General features: G+C 45.6%; 1 protein-coding gene across 1 annotated transcript in view; it reads right to left on the minus strand.

Moving 5' to 3' along the window:
* Positions 1–18,927, minus strand: part of RAB31 (RAB31, member RAS oncogene family) — a 114,074-nt gene that overhangs the window by 62,824 nt on the left and 32,323 nt on the right. The window contains exons 2-3 of the mRNA XM_060118866.1: positions 10,017–10,096; positions 5,251–5,332 (exon numbers count right to left, since the gene is read on the minus strand). Of these exons, the coding sequence (XP_059974849.1) occupies positions 5,251–5,332; positions 10,017–10,096 (162 nt within the window). The remainder of the gene's footprint in view (positions 1–5,250; positions 5,333–10,016; positions 10,097–18,927) is intronic.

Below are 18,927 nucleotides of genomic sequence, written 5' to 3' on the forward strand. Positions count from 1 at the left end.
GCCTGCCAATGCAGGGGACACGGGTTTGAGCTCTGGTCCGGGAAGATCCCACATGCCACAGAGGAACTAAGCCAGTGCGCCACAACTACTGAGCCTGCGCACTAGAGCCCGTGAGCCACAACAAGAGAAGCCACCGCAGTGAGAAGCCCACGCACCACGACAAAGAGTAGCCCCCGCTCGCCACAGCTAGAGAAAGCCCGCGCGCAGCAGCAAAGACCCAACGCAGCCAAAAATAAATAAATAAAATTAATTAATTAATTAAAAAAAAAGAATAAGATGATGCAAATATTTTTCCAGGTTAGATTCTTAAAATAATGCTGCTCTGATGGATCAGACCAAGAGAAGGAAGCCTGACATTTTTCCAAGATACTGACATTTTCAATGGCGTTATTCTATGGATTGTGATTGTGTTTTAAAGCAGGCACAGAAGGATCTGGAAGCACACATCTAGAAAGTGAAGGTTGCATCTCACACTGTGATATTTAATAGCAATGAGGATATGCTGGTCCCCAGTTTAAGTGAAAAAACAAAGGAGGAAATCAAAGGAAACTCGGAGGGAAGGAATGACGTGTTGATACCATGGGACAGAAGTCTCATCTCTCCTCACAAATTCTGACGATGGGAGGACAGACCTGGGCAGATAAATTCCTTTCTCTTCCTGGGGTTCTCTCTGAGCTGCAGTTCCTGAGTACATCCTTCTAGGGGCTTTGCTCACCTACCGCTGCTCCTCCTCACACATCAGCATGGAGCGGAAACCAGCACCCATGCGAACAGGGCAGGATGGAAACCCCAAAAGCCCCCACCGAGCTCCAACACGGGCACTCTTCCCTTGCAACACCCCTCTGGGGAGCAGCAAAGTAAATGCACAAAGCTCAAAAATGGTAAGCTTTTAACAAACTGGATTCAACAATCAATTGGAAATGGTTACTTTTTTTTTTTTTTTTTTTTTTTTTTTTTTTTGCTGTACGTGGGCCTCTCACTGCCGTGGCCTCTCCTGTTGCGGAGCACAGGCTCCGGACACACAGGCTCCGCGGCCACGGCTCGCGGGCCCAGCCGCTCCGCGGCATGTGGGATCTTCTGGGATCGGGGCACGAACCCGTGTCCCCTGCATCGGCAGGCGGACTCTCAACCACTGCGCCACCAGGGAAGCCCTATGGTTACATTTTTTTAAAACCATTTTTCTTACAGAAGCACTTGGTGGATTACCATTTGCCATTGAAAGAACTGGAGGATGCCCATCATATATGGCTGAACTAAAAGCAAAATTAAGACAACGTATCAATAAAGAACACACTCTTACACCCAGATAAAACTCTAGTTTGAAAAGATACATGTACCCCTATGTTCATAGCAGCACTATTCACAATAGCCAAGACATGGAAACAACCTAAATGCCCATGAACAGAGGAATGGATAAAGAAGATGTGATACATATACACAATGGAATACTACTCAGCCACAAAAAGAATGAAATAATGCCATTTGCAGCAACATGGATGGACCTAGAGATTATCATACTAAATGAAGTCAGAAAGAGAAAGACAAATACCATATGATATCATTTATATGTGAAATCTAAAGTATGACACAAATGAACGTATCTATGAAACAGAAACACACTCACAGACAGAGAGAACAGACTTGTGGTTGCCAATGGGGGGTGGGCAGGGAAGGACTGGGAGTTTGGGATTAGCAGAGGCAAACTATTATATATAGGGTGGATAAACAACAAGGTCCTACTGTACAGCACAGGGAACTATATTCAATATCCTGTGATAAACTGTAATGGAAAAGAATACATATATGTATAAGTGAGTCACTTTGCTATACAGCAGAAATCAACACAACACTGTAAATCAACTATACTTCAATAAAATTTAAAACAAAAAAAGAATGAATGCACTCTTATACAAGGACAGGAGAACTGGGATCCTTTTACATCTTCAGTGCCCAGAGGGAAAAATAAACTTTCAAGAGTTCGAATCTGTGCCACACGTATAATGCAGGATTAGTACCGGCAGTAAGTAGCGCATCGACGGAAGTGCTGTGTGTGCCAGGCAGACACAGGCTTGGTCTAATTTTGAGGAATTAACATATGCAAAGCACTGCACTCAGCAGTCTCCCTCCTTGAGGACACAGAGATCTGTCTTGATATTGTCAACTCATAAATCCAAAGAGATTGGGTTTGTTTAGCGTTGTGAAAACTAAGGAGAACAGCAGCAGGTTTCTATGAAGATAAGGAGGGAAAATAAAACGCACTGGACTCCAACAATTAATGAGAGAACCAGCAGCACTCTGCACCAGCAACAGCAGGGAATTTATTTTTAGCTCAAACATGAGGCAACGTCATTACCAGCACGATTAAGTCCCGCAATGAGCTTCCAAAACGACTGAAAGACTGCCATCCTGGAGAGACGGGGGACCGCACAGGGGGACCACAGACAAGGTCAGCCGGGAGTCACACACCAGCCCTTCGAGGGTCAGAGGGATCGGACGACCAAGAGTCTGAGTGGATACAGCTCACTTGCTCTTCACAAACTGGATTCACCTGAAGTTACCACCCAAACCCCACCCCTCTTCCCTGAAGTATAAAGAGAATCACTAGTACGGAGCTGTGCCTTGCACTTACAAGGCTAACACTTTTCAAATTATAGGCCCAGTAATATAGTCACAGGTGTCTATAACCTCTAAGAGTCAAATTTTAGAAAAGCAATTAGAAGAATTAAAAATACAGTCATATGAAAAAAATTTTATTGCTATGTTGCTTTGAGATGCTAAGTGGGCCAGACTCCAAACTAAAATAGTCACTTTAGAGCCAAATTTCATCAAAAGCAATCGACCCCTTGAATATTTTATTGGAATAAGTAACTAAATGTCAAATGTCCTGTTTAGATTATACAGAAATCTCCCTTTAAGGACACTATTATCAAGTGAAAACGGCAGATTATAAAGACTCATGATCCCACTGATGTGAAATTATCAGCACACACAGTGAGCTATCTGAAGGATGGTCACCTAATGTCAACAGTGGAAATATCTGGGGGTTGGGATTTTGGATAATTTTACTTTCAACTGTATGGTTTTGTATGATTTTTCTATCATAACAGAACTATAAAGCACAGGACCCAGACTGCTGGATTCAAATTTCAGCTTTATACCTTATTAGCTGTGTGATCTTGAGCAAGTTACTTAACCTCTCTGTGCCTGGGTGACCTCCCCTGTAAATGGAGATAAAGTCCCCAGCTCAGAGTGTTGTGAGCAGACTAAATGCATTGGTGCACAGAAGGCACTCAGCACAGGGCTGGAGCACAACAAGCCTTCAGGACACGGCAGCCGGCGGTAGAAGCCACAGTGCTGCCAGATCTATGTAAAATTGACTTATTACACTCATTAAAAGAAGCTGCAAAAGCAACTATTTCATGGGCAAAGTAAAAAGGGGAGCAAGAAAATCTCACTGCTTAAGTTTAAACAACAACCCCTCAAACTCCCAAAACAAAAAACTAGCAGATCTACTACAGAGAACACACAAGTACATGCACAAGAGGTCCCTAAGAAGACATTTCCCCTGGAATCCATCCCCCTCACTTCAGGAAACAGAGAGAAAGAGGTGCCCCAGGCAGCAGCTTCATATGTGCATATCTGCACTCTCAATTCCGCAGAGAAATAGAAGACATTCTAATGAGGTTAGCATTTGTAGGACAGAAGATTCGTCCCAATTAAAGAAAAGGAAATCTCTGAAACGCCTTAATCTACAAACGCTGGAATGTTCATTTTAAGAGTGGATTTATAGAAAATGAAAATTATATAAACACATATTGATTTGTTAGGAGCTGATGATGAAAAATGATGGATTATCCTGAACCCTGGATTCTCTTTCTTTGAGAGGGAGACGGTCCACAGAATCGATAAGTGAATTCAATGGTGTATTAGAGGCTGGTAAGGGCTATGGAGAAAAATGGGGTGGGGAGGGCGGGGAGGAAGTGCTGACATTCTAGGCAGGGTGAGCAGAGAAGGTGACATCTGAGCTGGGACCAGATCAGGGGAAGTTCAACCTGTCACTCCACGATCACAAGCTCTGGTGAAAGTTTTGATCAGGCTGAAAGCTCTTGTTGAAGACAAAGTATTGGTTACCACTGTGTTCACTTCTCCTGGCCACCCCTCTCAACTTTGATAACATACGCTCTACTTACTACACACATTCTCTGTTCTAGACAGTCTGCTGGTGTTTGTTATTTCACTTTTTAAAATCTAAAGATGTGAGGTTCATGAGTAATCTCCATAAATATTTTCAGCAAAGAAAAAGAATCAGGAATAAGAAAGCAGTCATCTGCTGTTTCTGGTAACCCAATGTCCATTGCCCTGTTTCCAAGCAAGAGAACCCAGACTTTCCTCAGGGAACAAAGCCCGTCTGGCTCCCAGCCAGCAGGGTTCAGGCGCAGCTGAGCGTAGCCTACACCTCCAGGAGTAAGTGTACTGCCTGGCCCCACCAGCAGGGGCGCCACAGCCCCCGAGCACATGACCAGGTGGAGGAGGACCCCAGGGGCAGGTCTGGGAAGAGATGCCTGCTTCCTGGGGTTGCTGATGAGGCCTCTTTGCCACCCTTGTGGAAAGGAAGCTGGTGGGTCAGCCTAAAAATGAAGTCAATTTAAAGGTAAGCAAGCCAAGGACTTCCCTGGTGGCACAGTGGTTAAGAATCCGCCTGCCAATGCAGGGGACAGGGGTTCGAGCCCTGCTCTGGGAAGATCCCACATGCCACGGAGCAAGGAAGCCCGTGTGCCACAACTACTGAAGCCCGCGCACCTAGAGCCCGTGCTCTGCAGCAAGAAAAGCCACTGCAACGAGAAGCCCTAGCACCGCAATGAAGAACAGCCCTTACTCGCCACTAGAGAAAGCCCGCACGCAACAATGAAGACCCAGTGCAACCAAAAATATAAATAAATTAATTAATTTAAAAAATTTAAAAATTAAAAATAAATAAAATAAAGGTAAGCAAGCCAAGAAAACCGAATAGAGACAGACGCCCTGGACAGCACGTTGGCAGGAATGGAACTCAGCCTCACCCTAAGATGATTTTGCTCCCTTCTTTTTCTCATAGCTGAAGAGTACATTTCCTTTTTTGCTTAAATTATGTCAAGCTGGGTTTCTATCACTCGCAACCAGTAGTCTTGCCAAATACAAAGAAACAGTTGGTCGCTGGCATTTTTTTCCCCCAGGATTTTCCCTAGAAAGCCAGCAGCAGCACGTTCTTACCCGTTCCTGACCAGCAGTGTCCCAGATGAGGAACTTATGAAGTTCATTTCCACAAGGCACTGTTTTGGTCATAAAAGATGCCCTGAAAAAGAAAACCGACATCTCCACGTTACCGATCACCCCTACAACCTTCACGAAGACTCCTGTTTCAAGTGACGGTGGAGCCTCTGCAGGACTCCAGAAGCTGTCCTCTCAGGGGTCACGGAGAGGAAAGAAGGGCTGTGGAGTCCTGTCACCAAAAAAAATATTCTGCATTTCCTGTTAGTACAACGGGGGGTTTAGCAGGGGAGAAGGCAAAGAATGCATTCAAAACACTGTTTCCAAAACATTTATCTTCAATTGTTCTAAGATATTATGCCTGAAATCAGGAAAGAAAATAAAACCTTAGATTTAAAAAACATATTATCACCACAGTGAAGAGTGAAAGAACAGTTGGTATTCGGGCATTTGACAGTGTGGGCCCTGCAGAGGTGCAAACAGTGGCGCATACTCCCTGCTCTATGAATCCAGCACTGGTACCAATGATTAGAATACTGTATCTCATTCCCATCCTGCTTGCCTAAGTGCAGGGATAAAGATGGGTAGCTTAACAAACATTTGTTTTCTCCAAGAAAAAGGAAGGATTTGAAATTATCTGTAGATAATGAAACACTTGCTATTTTCTTTTTTGCATAGTTCCCCTTAAAGCTTTTTCTTTGTGCTCAGGAAACATGTAAAAACCCTTGTACTGGATAAAGCTTCCCATTCATTAAAAAATAGCAAGCCTCTCCAATCCTGTGACAGCCAGACATGAGGAGCCTCCTGATGTGATGGGATTAGTACACGCATCACCTGTGCAGCATTCCGGGCAAAAATGTTTAATCTGAATTTAATCATGAGGAAGCAATCGGGTAAACCTGGAATGGGAAACATTCTACCAGACAACGGCCTGAATGCTCGGAATAAGTCAGTGTCATGAAAAGCAAACAAAACAAAAGGCAGGGGAATTGTTCTAGATTAAGAGAAAGAGACAAAACAACCAAATGCACTGTATGGACCTTGACTGGACCCTGGAGACCCTGGATTAGGAGGAAAAGTGCTTCAAAAGACATTTTGAGGACAACTGGAGAAATTTAAATTTAGACTATGGGGCCTCCCTGGTGGCGCAGTGGTTGAGAGTCCGCCTGCCGATGCAGGGGATACGGGTTCGTGCCCCGGTCTGGGAGGATCCCATATGCCGCGGGGCGGCTGGGCCCGTGAGCCATGGCCGCTGGGCCTGCGCATCCGGAGCCTGTGCTCCGCAACGGGAGAGGCCACAACAGTGAGAGGCCCGCATACCACACACAAAAATAAATAAATAAATAAATTTAGACTATGTGTCAGATATTATCATTGAATCGAACTAACTTTCTAGGTACAGTAATGGTGTCCTCCTCATGTTCTCCTTAGGAGATGCATACCAGAGTCTGCAGGGGAAACATGTCAGGGCGTCTCTCACTTTCATGGACCCCGCAGGCCCTCCTGGTCCAGTGCAGAGTCCAGCCCTGCAACCAACCACTCAGCACTCATCTCAGTAATATTTCCTCCATTTCTACTCCTTTCCCCCAAGACTAAGCGGCAAACTACGGAAGTCCCAGGGAGAAAGGTATTCGGCCCTGCAATTCCCATACTGTTCCCACAACATACACACACACCAAGGTTAATAGTTCTAATTCTCAACATACAATTGTACTAAATGGAAATTCTAAGTATTTTTCTAAGTGATATGACCTAATATGATCAATATCACATCTGCCCCATGACATTTCATTTCTTTAAGAGTTCTTAAACTATACATCCCAGATTACCGGTCAGAGCAAATATATTCCAAAAATAAAAATATCTTTACTACTTTTCTCATTATAAAAGCAATGTAAGTATTTCACAAAAAAGAAATTCAAAAAATGAAAATAAAGCAGGAAACTAAAATCAACTGTAATTTCACTACCTAGCCACAATCACTGCTAATAAGTTGGTATATGTCCTTCCAAATGATCTTTACCAACTTTTACCCCCAAATTGATGATACATAAACTTTGGTTTTCCTCCACTTTATATATTGTAGACATCTTTCTATTTCTATGAATATAGATCAACATTATCTAAAGGGACTGCATATTACACACCATGTTATGGATGTAAGTTCATCTTCATCACCTATTTTTCCCTATTATGACAATAGTTACATGAATATCGTTGTACCTAAACCTTTGTGTCCTTGTACAACTATTCTTTGGACTTATTTCTTAGAAGCATATATTCTCCATGTTGCTATGTTCACCAAACGGTGGGTTGTACCAACCTATATGCCCACCACAGTGTAGGAGATGACCTTTTCCCCAACCAAGAATCTTTCAAATCTTTCAGGATGACACAAAGTAAATGGTATCTCATTCCTGTTTTTGTTATAGTTATCATAAGTCTGGACATCATTTTAGTGTTTACTGTTCACTTGTTTTGCTTTTGTGAATCTTTAGTTCATGACCTTTTCCCACTTTTCAGTTGGGATGTTCATCCCTTTCTTATGTACTTTCTGAGTATTTTACACCAACTTTTTGTAACAGTATATTTTTTTTTTTTTTTTTTTTTTTTTTTTCCTTTTTGCGGCATGCGGGCCTCTCACTGTTGTGGCCTCCCCCGTCGCGGAGCACAGGCTCCGGACGCGCAGGCTCCGGACGCGCAGGCTCAGCGGCCATGGCTCACGGGCCCAGCCGCTCCGCGGCATATGGGATCCTCCCAGACCGGGGCACGAACCCGTATCCCCTGCATCGGCAGGCGGACTCTCAACCACTTGCGCCACCAGGGAGGCCCGTAACAGTATATTTTTAAAAATATTTTTCCAGTTAAATCTTTGCCCTGTAACTTGGCTTATGAATTTTTTTCCAAAAACGCTTTTTAAAATTTTATGTGGACAGCTATATCAATACTTTGTCTCGTTACTTATTTTTGTTTTTGTTTCTACTTTGATGTAAGCAGACTTTCATTCATTTTTCAATATATTCTAGGCAATGGGATAAATAATACAGCAACTCTGCCCTTAACAAGTTCTCAGGCTTAGAAAACTAAGTTTGTGCCTTTAAAATCTTAGACTTTACTAACTGGGGAAAAAAAAAATCCAGGCCAACCCCTTCACTTTACAGATAAGAGGTGGGTAAATCTGAGACCTGAGAGACGACCTTGACCCTGGTCAAAGAAGAATCTGATGACACAGTCAGGAGAGAATGCAGAGGCCGCGCCGCCAGCCTGTGGAACGGGGGCTCACAAGGTCCCTCAGTTTGCTCACCTGTGAAACAGGTCCCAAATCTATTCTGCACGATCTACGGGCTGTTGTAGGGTCAAATGAGGAAATGATAGCTGTGAAATCGCCCCCTCGGTACACAGTAAGCCCATGAGGAACAGCTCTAGTCACAGCAGTAATGAGTATCATATATATATGTACGTATATACCTATATGTGCAGACACACTACACACACACGCGTGTACATGCACACATGCACACACACCCCTCTGTTCCTGATTTCCTGCCACTAGGAGAAAGACTATCACCATTTGAAATGAAGACTGACAACCATTGCTCTTTTGGTTGTTTGGGGTTTTTTTTCAGCCTCCTTGCTAGCTTACAACTTCAGACTCTCAGGCATCTTCTCTTCCCTCTAGTTGCCTTCTCGAGCGATGGGTGTGAGCAATGCTGAACTGACTTCGTTCCCCGCGGGAAGCAAAATCTGGCAGAGAAGTTAACACAATTTCCTTGTAAAGGTCGAAATAGAAAGGGAGGTGCACACACATGTCTGTTCAGGACGCCGACAATCTGCCTGAACAGCAGCCAGGGTTTCTTATGAGTCACAGGATGATAAGGATGAACTTTCGCTGCTGAAACCCTGCCCTCTCACAGCCTTGGGTCTTTCCCCAGCGCAGCGATCACAGTGGGAGGGAGGAGGACTCACTTGTTGTGAGTCAGAAGTTTGCTATGTGCCCGCCATGAATTTTCTCCACTTACGGCTGATGGAGATCATTGCCCTGTCCTCATCAATCCTACCCAGTTCCCAAAATTTATACACACATTGTTTCTCTCCTGAGGAAGACCAAACCTTGCTCTCTGCAGAGAGCATGCTGTCTTCAGGGAGAAAAATAAGCCAGGCCAAGTTCTAAGACAGTGAAATATCAGGCACCTGCAAAACAGCACAGCAAAAGCGCATCTGGCAAAGGCATCCGTAGGAAAGGGGAAAATGGAACAGGAAAATGCTCCTACGTTCCAAGGTCGGGGTCTGGGGTGAGCAATCCTCCCCTCCCCTCCCAAGCATTAGAAGGGAGATGCTGACATTGGATTAAGCCAGGAAAGGAAAATCAATCTGCCCAGAGGCTGCGCAGACAGCTCTGCTGTGAGTGGATGCTGTTCCCGGTTTCCCGGCAGGTGAGTCAAAGCAGAACCCTCAGGGATTTGCCCCAAGTCTCGACTGCCATCTGGAAATAAAGCCAGCATGATTTGCAGAATAACGCTCTTGGAGATCAAGGAAGTGGCCTTAGGCTGCAGTGTGAGGAGGCTGGTTGGGGGGATGGAGGGGACTGACAGGGACAGTAAGACCGGACACACTGCCTAAAAGTCCCTGAATTTCTGTCCAAGTCTTTACAGTTGGGATTGGTTCTCACTGGCTGGGATGAAAACCACTTGAAGGCTCAGACACAGAATGACCTCTCTGAGTGCTGAGAAAGGAGGAAAGGTGAATTAGAAGAACAGACGAGAACTCACCCAATGGTTGGGCTGATGTTGTGGTCAAAGTGATCCTGGACAAAGCGACACACGATGCTTGATTTCCCGACACCGGTGTCCTGGAAGAGGAAGAGAACACAGCCGTGAAGATCAAGGCCGCCAATTCTGACCAAGTCTAAACAGAACCCAGGACACGGGAGCTTACTTCCAGTTGGTGGGAAGGGGGATATCTTCCTCTATTTCATACCAGCATTTTCAACAATGAACACGTATTGCTTTCATAAAATGAAAAGTAGTATGGTAAAAGTAAGTTTAAGAAACACGTCCCGGGCTTCCCTGGTGGCGCAGTGGTTGAGAGTCCGCCTGCCGATGCAGGGGACATGGGTTCGTGCCCCGGTCTGGGAAGATCCCACATGCCGCGGAGCGGCTAGGCCTGTGAGCCATGGCCGCTGAGCCTGTGCGTCCGGAGCCTGTGTTCCGCAATGGGAGAGGCCACAACAGTGAGAGGCCTGCGTACCGCAAAAAAAAAAAAAAAGAAAGAAACATGTCCCATCTATACACAATAAGTAACCTAGAACTGGCATGTTCACAGTACATTTATTTCCAGAAATTTGGAAATTTTTGGAGGGGTCTAAGACATATGGCAATGCATCACATTGTTTTGCTAGAAATAAAATTGATTTTGTTCAAAACTTTAGCACTCTAAAAAGATGTAATCTATTTTTCTAGGTATCGCCCTGTAAAAATGATGAATTCTAATTATTGCCTTTCTAGCATTTTCTCTCTAGAATCGGATGGCTGCATAAGAACCTCCAGTTTTGCTCAATTATATAAAGGTCGCATCTCAGCTCTTTCTCTGTTAAATAATTCTTTAAAGCTGATTAGGATAGGGGTCCAGTTACACACTGGAACTAGGACACATGCGTTTTTCTGCAGTCCCTTCCACAACACTTGGTCAAATGGTTCAAGGAATACAAAACACAAATTCACAAGGTCAAAGAGATGGGAGAAGAGACAACCATCAGACCAGTGATGACAGCGAGAAGCAGTGTTGGGGGAGGGTGTGTCACTGGAGCCAAAGGTCCTGCAGGGAGGAGAGCAAATCAGTCCACACCCACATTCCCTGAAGGTATCAAGAGCTGGAAGGCAACGCTGGAATCAGAATCAGGTGAAAAGCTGCACAAAATAACACCCTGGGCGCCCCAGGCACGTAACCAGGGGAGGGACATTCCATAAGGACCCAGGAGGCTGACTCTCCAGGAAGTGTGTATCAGCCACCGGCTGGCTCGGGACTCCACATGCAGCTCAGGGGGCCCCGGGGCTACTGCCCTGGCCTGTGGGACCCCAGATGGAAGGGGCGAGGGTGCCCCTCTGGGGAAGAGGAAAACCCTGCAGACCCTGATATGTGGCGTCCCCCAACTACAGGCCACGTGTGCACCCACCCACAAGCCCCTGTGCAAACAGAGCTTTGGGGATGCGTTTTAATCTTTTAAAAAGAAAGGCTCAGCTAAGAAATACCAGACATTTATACCCACACAAAAAAAGGGCAGGATGCGATTTTAGAAGATCATTCAGAAAGTTAAGAGGGACCCCTCAGAAATTAAAAATACGATGGTAGAAGTGGAAATTTCAAAGGAAGAGTTACAAGGTGAAGTCGAGAGACTGCCCAGAAAGCAGGGGAAGGAGAGCAAAGCAACTTCCCCAGCTGCCAGCAGCTGTGCTTTGAGAGTGGCCACAGGGCGCACGGAAAAGTCCTGTCGCCCTGCTCTGAGGGCATCACAGAGACTTGAGACGGATAGTGAAAGGGAAACGAGACACATTTAGCCCAAGAAGGAAAAAAAATACTGATACACTTCTCTTAAAAGTATAACGTTAAAAGCCTACAGATCAAGGAGAAAATGATGAAACTCAGAAAAAAGGTGTTTTTCTCTAGACACTGAAATATGAAATGAGATCTGAAACACCACTGCCCATCTGAATTACGGGCACGCCCTCTCGTTCCTACATTCAGGGGACCATTCCAGCAAACCTGGGGCGAGAGGACTGTGGGCTCAGGATCCTCATCAGAAAGTCAGTGTCCAGAAGGCTTCACCTCCCGGTGCACGCAGCCTGCAGTGGTCCCGAGCCCCAGGGAAAGCGCACCAAGCACTGTCTCTCTGCAGTGTGGGGATCGCTGCGCGGAGCTCAGAGAGGTGAGGACAGAATGGAAACATCAGCTCCTCTGACTCCAAATCAATGCCGCTGCTATTTCTGAGCTGCACCTTCGGGAGGGATTACAGCTAACATTCCTCACTCCCCCCAAAGCACAAGGCCTTCCTTCCCATCCCAGCTGCTCTTAAAGCCCCCGTGGATGAGCAGACCCTTGCCATCCTGCGGTCCTCGCAGCCCCGGAGACACTGGACACGGAAGAACTGGGCTGCCACCCAGGCCGCCCTCCTTCCCAGCTGGGACAACGGCCCCTTGACAGCCTCCGCCCAGCAGCAGGGCGCTGCGCTCACCCTCTAAGGGAGGGGCTGGCTCCAGGGCTCCAGCCCGAAGGTGCATCCTTGGGGTCAGGATTCTGCTCCGGGGGCATGTTTTGGAGTGCATCCATTTGCTCTACCCAAGGGCTCAGCTCAAAACTGGCTCCAAATCCTCCAAACAGCCCATGGATCCTGCAAGGCCAACCCTTAAAATCCCCTTAAAGATGAAACATTCCAAAGCCAAAATTCCAAATTATTCATCATCTTCTCTGGGTAACTCAAGCTAAAATACCCCTGGTCCTGCATAGTTAAAGCAGCCAGCCTGCTCAAATTTAGATTGAAGTTCATTCTTCCAACAAATACACTCAGTGTTTCTTTTCTCTTTATAATTTACCTCCCAACATCTCTCTCTTATACAATTGACAGGAAGGAAATAACAGGACAAAAGGATAGGCAAAATTTTAGTTTGTCTCCGAAAGGAAAATATTCTTACAAAGCACGGCCTAAATCATCTTGCGGGGCCAATGGCTTTGTGATGACCTGAGGACCTCGTCCTCCCGTGCCTGCTGTTCCCCCTCCAGCCACGAGGGGAAGGCCCGGCTTGAGGATGGCAGAGGAGCCAGGCAGGATGCCGGTGCTTCTCATGAATCACTCAGCTTGGTGACTTCCTTTTCCTGCAGGAGCTCATTCAAACCGTGACACACACACACACAGGAGGAAAACGCCCTGAGTCATGACTATCCCACAGGAAGTCGCAAAGGTCTGAAGCAGGAAATCCTGGGTGGATAAGGAGGCAGAGGAGAAAGAGAAGGGCCGAGGCCCAGGCTGCTCATGGGTCTCCATGGCCCCGTTACTTCCTGTGGACTTGACACCGATGGAAGGAAGCTCGTTCGCTGCCTGAGATGAGGAGACTGTCACAGCCCTGTCCAGCCTCTAGTTCTGCACAAGAGGAAGCTGCATGGCTGCTGAGGTCACACAGCAGGCCACAGAGTCAGAACCTAATTTTCTGAGTCCCGGTGAAATCCTTAAAGGCTCTCATCAGGTTAAATCAACCACCCTGCCAAATGTAAATTTCTTTTTAAAAAAGTCCATTTCTAGAACCCACAAGGAGTGCTTTTACTATTGCTTTCCAGAGTTACCTTCCATAGTAGAGTCACATGTCCTAAAGATACGTCTGCTGGGATTTGCCTTAATGAAAGGGAGACATATTGCCAACTACCGGGGAGGCATTAGAATAAAACCAGTTTTTTTTTTTTAACTGAAGTATAGTTGATTTATAATGTCATGTTAGTTTCAGGTGTACAGCACAGTGATTCAGCTATACATACACACACATCTATATCTATATATGTATACTCTTGTTCAAATTCTTTACCCTTATAGTTTCTTACAAAATATTGAGTACAGTTCCCTGTGCTGTACAGTAGGTCTTTGTTGTTTATCTATTTTATATACAGCAGTGTGTATATGTTAATTCCAAACTCCTAATTGATCCCTCCCCGCCTTTCCCTTTTGGTAACCATAAGTTTGTTTTCTATGTCTGTGGCTCTATTTCTGTTTTGTAAATAAGCTCATTTGTATCTTTTTTTTTTTAGATTCCACATATAAGCGACATCATGTATTTGTCTTTCTCTGACTGGTTTACTTCACTTAGTATGATAATCCCTAGGTCCATCTATGTTGCTGCAAACGGCATTATTTCATTCTTCTTATGGCTGAGTAATATTCCATAGTAGATATATAACACATCTTCTTTATCCATTCATCTGTCGATGGACATTTAGGTCGCTTCCACAAGAATAAAACCAATTCTGACTGCACAAAGCAGGAATAAAATTTAGTACAATCCTCCCTGGGGGATAATCAGGATTTCTTTGTATCCTAACTTGTACAGTTGATACCAGAGCCATTTTGAGGCCGAGCTATCGGTTCCTGGTACTTCCTGGGAAATGGATCCCTCTTCTGATATTCCTCCCATAGACATTATTGCTATTATTTGGGGCTAATAATACAATTCTCTGCGAACAATCACATGTTCTGCCATGACACTCTCTGCTGTTTGAACGGTCCCAATTATTAATCACGTGTAAATCTGTAATTATGGAATCACGAACCACAAACTTTCAGCTGCTGCCACATAAATCTCTAGGTGTCACTTAATTCACTCCTGGACTAGGGCAACAGGCTGCAGGTAGGGTTCCCACCTCTCAGAATAGAGAACGGGAAATCCTAGGCAGCTATATCACTGCTACATGATACTGCTCTAATGGAAGACATCACAAATCAACTCAGGACACATTATTTCAGGAACCTTTTCAACACAGCTCTGCAGAGAATCACTACGGCCCGATCAAGGTGGGTTCCCAGGACAGACAGCTGCCCCCTCCCGGCCTTCCACCCACTCCTCCCAGCCACTCCACTCCAAACTCACGAAGCACTGCTCTACAGACGCTCTAGACATCTTTACAGGCAGTAAGGTTGAGAAACTAATAAAGAATGTATACTGTTGATAACATTATAAATCCACATGCGTCTTATGGAAAGGAAACTGCAAATGATAACAAGACCTACAGACTCAGGAATTCCATTCCTAAGAATGCAGTTAAAAGAAGGGAAAAAAATGAGCACAAAAAAAGTTCACTGAGGTATTATTTATAAAAAGTGGAAATCACCTAAAACATAATTTTAAATAAATTATGGCATAGATGGTACTCATGAAGCTTTCATCTCAGACCTATCAAAACATCAAAGAGGGCTTCCCTGGTGGCGCAGTGGTTGAGAGTCCGCCTGCCAATGCAGGGGACATGGGTTCGTGCCCCGGTCCGGGAAGATCCCACATGCCGCGGAGCGGCTGGACCCGTGAGCCATGGCCACTGAGCCTGCACGTCCAGAGCCTGTGCTCCGTGACGGGAGAAGCCACAACAGTAAGAGGCCCACGTACAGAAAAAAAAAAAAAAAACCATCAAAGAGGTAGAATACTATTTGCACACAATGTGAACTATGGAAATGATAACTCCAGCATCTGTCTCTGGTCTGGCAATCAGAACCCAAACAGCAAGGATTTTTACACTTATTTGTTTATTTGTTTCACTCAGTCACCCATTTATTTAAGTGTTTAGACTTTAAGCGTTACATTACTTCTAAAAAGCCTTAAGTGTCTTATGTGTCGAGAAGGAGTTAAGTTAGGAATTTAGGAGGATGAGAGAGGCCAGCCAGGTCTTGTGGGTGGAGAGAAACAGGCAGAACCGCGGGGTGGCTGACAGTTTGATCCTCTGAGCCCAAAAGTGAGGGAAGCTGAGAGCAGGGTGGAGTCTGACCCAGGGGAGTGAAGGCCTTGTCCAGGACACTGGACACACTCCTGCACGTGACGCCCATGTGGGGAGGCACTAGACTTTGTTTACTCTCATGGGAAAAACTGCTTACAGACCGAACTTTAAGCATACAAATAGCATAAATGAATTTAAGCATCTAGATTGAGGTCCCAAGGACAATAGTGAACACAGCTTGGAAAAGTCCACAATCCTCTAGATGTATATGAACACAATCTCAAGTCCACACAGAGGGAATAAGGTGCCATGTCTGAGGTGCAAAAAATGCCCAGGAGAGGGGCTTCCCTGGTGGCGCAGTGGTTGAGGGTCCGCCTGCCGATGCAGGGGACACCAGTTCGTGCCCCGGTCTGGGAGGATCCCACATGCCGTGGAGCGGCTGGGCCCGTGAGCCATGGCTGCTGAGCCTGCGCGTCCAGAGCCTGTGCTCCGCAATGGGAGAGGCCACAACAGTGAGAGGCCCGCGTACCCCCCCCAAAAAAAAATGCCCAGGAGAAATGTAAAAAAATCCTGCTAGAGAATATGAAGAAATAAGCAAAAATGAGGAGTCTGAAAGCCCCAAGAGAGATGATTAGATGGTTCAACAGGGAACATAGGCACATGTCTACTTCCTTTATCTCACTGGGTGCTCATGACAACCCTTCAGAGGACAGATGTACTGTCCACACTTCCACGTTAGGAAGCTGTGGTCTAAACGTTTACGTGACTTGCCTGCAGTCCTATAATCAGCAAAGGCTTCATCGACCTTCAGACTTCCCCTCCCCCATACCCACTGGCCAAACCATCTCTCTCCAGAAGGCATGAGTCCATGCCCTCACTGCCTTACTGGTGCCTGTGCAGTCCGCAAGATACAAGGACGGGAGGCAAGATTAAGTCCTGATCCCTGCAGCCAGATCACTTACACATCAGACCTAAACTTTCAAAGGAATCAAAGACAGAGCCGTAGTGACTGAGACCACACAGGCCACCCCAAGACGTCAATGGGATGGCTGACAGCTGTGTTCCAAACTGCATTTGTTGGCCCATCATTTGAAACTCAGGTGTGTATTCTTCTGTTGACATAATGCTGTAAATAAATGATTATTTCCCAAGCTTGCCCCTGCACTATAGCACTCTACAACAGAAGACCCCGACATCCATTTGTACTATGGTTTCCATAGGAAAATTTACTCTACTTTCAACCTGGGGGTTTCAGCCAGCGTGAACCAGGCCTGCAGTCCAAGCAGAACGCCCCAGGAGTAAAGAGATCTTTGGGGAACACGGTCTCCTGCATTTGGACTCCAGTAATATTGCCAATAATCCCAACCTTCATAGGAGCAGGAGTGGGCCAAACAGTCATAAGGACAGTGACTAAAGCTCCTGCCACCTAGCCAGGCATTTTCTATGGAGAAATGTCAACTGTCACTTCTTCGAGCATCGTCTCTGGTCTATCATACCTCTTCTTGCCTTCTGGGACTCCAACTGTGCCTGTATTAAACTTTCTTCCCTTACCATATATGTCTTTTATATTCTTTTCTATTTTCCATCTTTTTGTCTGAGTTTCAATTTGGAATTATTCTAACCTATCTTCCAGTTCTTTCTACAGATGTACCTAATGTGATGATGAACTCATTTACTGATTTCCTGATATCAATTATTGTATTTTTTCACCATAAAATTTCTATTGTGCAGTTTTCGATTGCATGCCAAAGCTTGAAATCATGACTTTTATTTCCTTGAACGTAATGAACATACATGTTTTAACGTCCATGTCTGAGAAGTCCATTATCTAGATTATCTGCAGGTTCTGTCTCTATTGTCTGTGAAAAGATCTTCAGTCAAATCACCTTGTCTCCTCCTATCACTGGTCAAGTTTAAATCTTGGAAGCATCCCTCCAGAGAAGGGAACTAGAGCAGCCTGTCTGGTGATGACCCCTGATCTTCTCTGACTCTTGGATGGGTGTTTAAAAAGCACAGTGATCTCACTTCTAGTATGTCATCCACCCCAAAAAAGCTGTTCCTAGTAAGAAAATATTTATACTGTTTTAAAATGCTGTCCTGGTAGCGCAGTGGTTAAGAATCCACCTGCCAATGCAGGGGACATGGGTTCGATCCCTGGTCCAAGAAGATCCCACATGCTGCGGAGCAACTAAGCCCGTGAGCCACAACTATTGAGCCCGTGCACCGAGAGCCTGTGCTCTGCAACAAGAGAAGCCACCACGATGAGAAGCCCACGCACCGCAACAAAGAGTAGCCCCCACTCGCTGCAACTAGAGAAAGCCCGCACGCAGCAACGAAGACCCAATGCAGCCAAAAAAAAATGCTGTCCCTTTCTACTATTGTTAAATTTATTTGCCTCTTGCTATTACAGAGTTGGCAGATCTGGAGGATTCCGAAGTCTAGCAACCTTTCAGTCATCAAGTGCTCTGGCCCCAGAGAGGGGGTGGCTTCGCCACCCTGCTGGTGGCAAAGGAACGTCCTAGAAGTTCTAGGGAAGCCAAGGTCACATATTGGGCATGAGAAAAGGGGGGCAGCAGAGGCCCCATCCCTCTCCTGGCCCCGGTTCAGAAAGAAGTCCTCCTCCTGCCTGACTCCTCAGACAAGTTAAAGAAGGAAAAGAAGAAGGAAGACACTTCTTAAATGGGGAAGAAGGCCAAGTTCCATCACCCCTTCACTTCCGTTATTCTTATAATAGCTCCCACTGCTTCTCGGCGTTTCCAGAGAGCACTCTGTGCCGATGTACAAACTCTGTGCAGCTTAGCAGAAATTTCAGAGAATCTGAGTCGTAGAAGGTGTGACCTTAACTGTTCTAAAAAATTTTTAACCCAGTGTTTTACTTAAATCGCACTTCCTGCCCAAGGAACCAACTGTTCTTTTACCACCTTTGTTTCCTCTCAAGCAACGCACGTGTGGGCTGATGAAGGGGCAAGACAGGTCACCAGACAAACGGCAGAGACACGAGCTGCCCTGTTCCTGGCGGGGAACCCACTGGCTCCATGGGACACCTGGCCTGCATAGGCTCCCGGCACCAATGTGGGATTTTATTGTTATATTCTGTCGTGTTCTTACAAAACACTCAATATTCACGGTTCCCGAGTTGCAGATCTAGCAAGTAAGGATAAAGAATGATCATAATTGCAGCTTCTAAAGTGGTTCCCAGTGATCCCTGACTCCTGGTGTTTG

The sequence above is a fragment of the Mesoplodon densirostris genome, chromosome 15 (assembly GCF_025265405.1).
Source record: "Mesoplodon densirostris isolate mMesDen1 chromosome 15, mMesDen1 primary haplotype, whole genome shotgun sequence".
NCBI classification, from domain to species: Eukaryota; Metazoa; Chordata; class Mammalia; order Artiodactyla; family Ziphiidae; genus Mesoplodon; species Mesoplodon densirostris.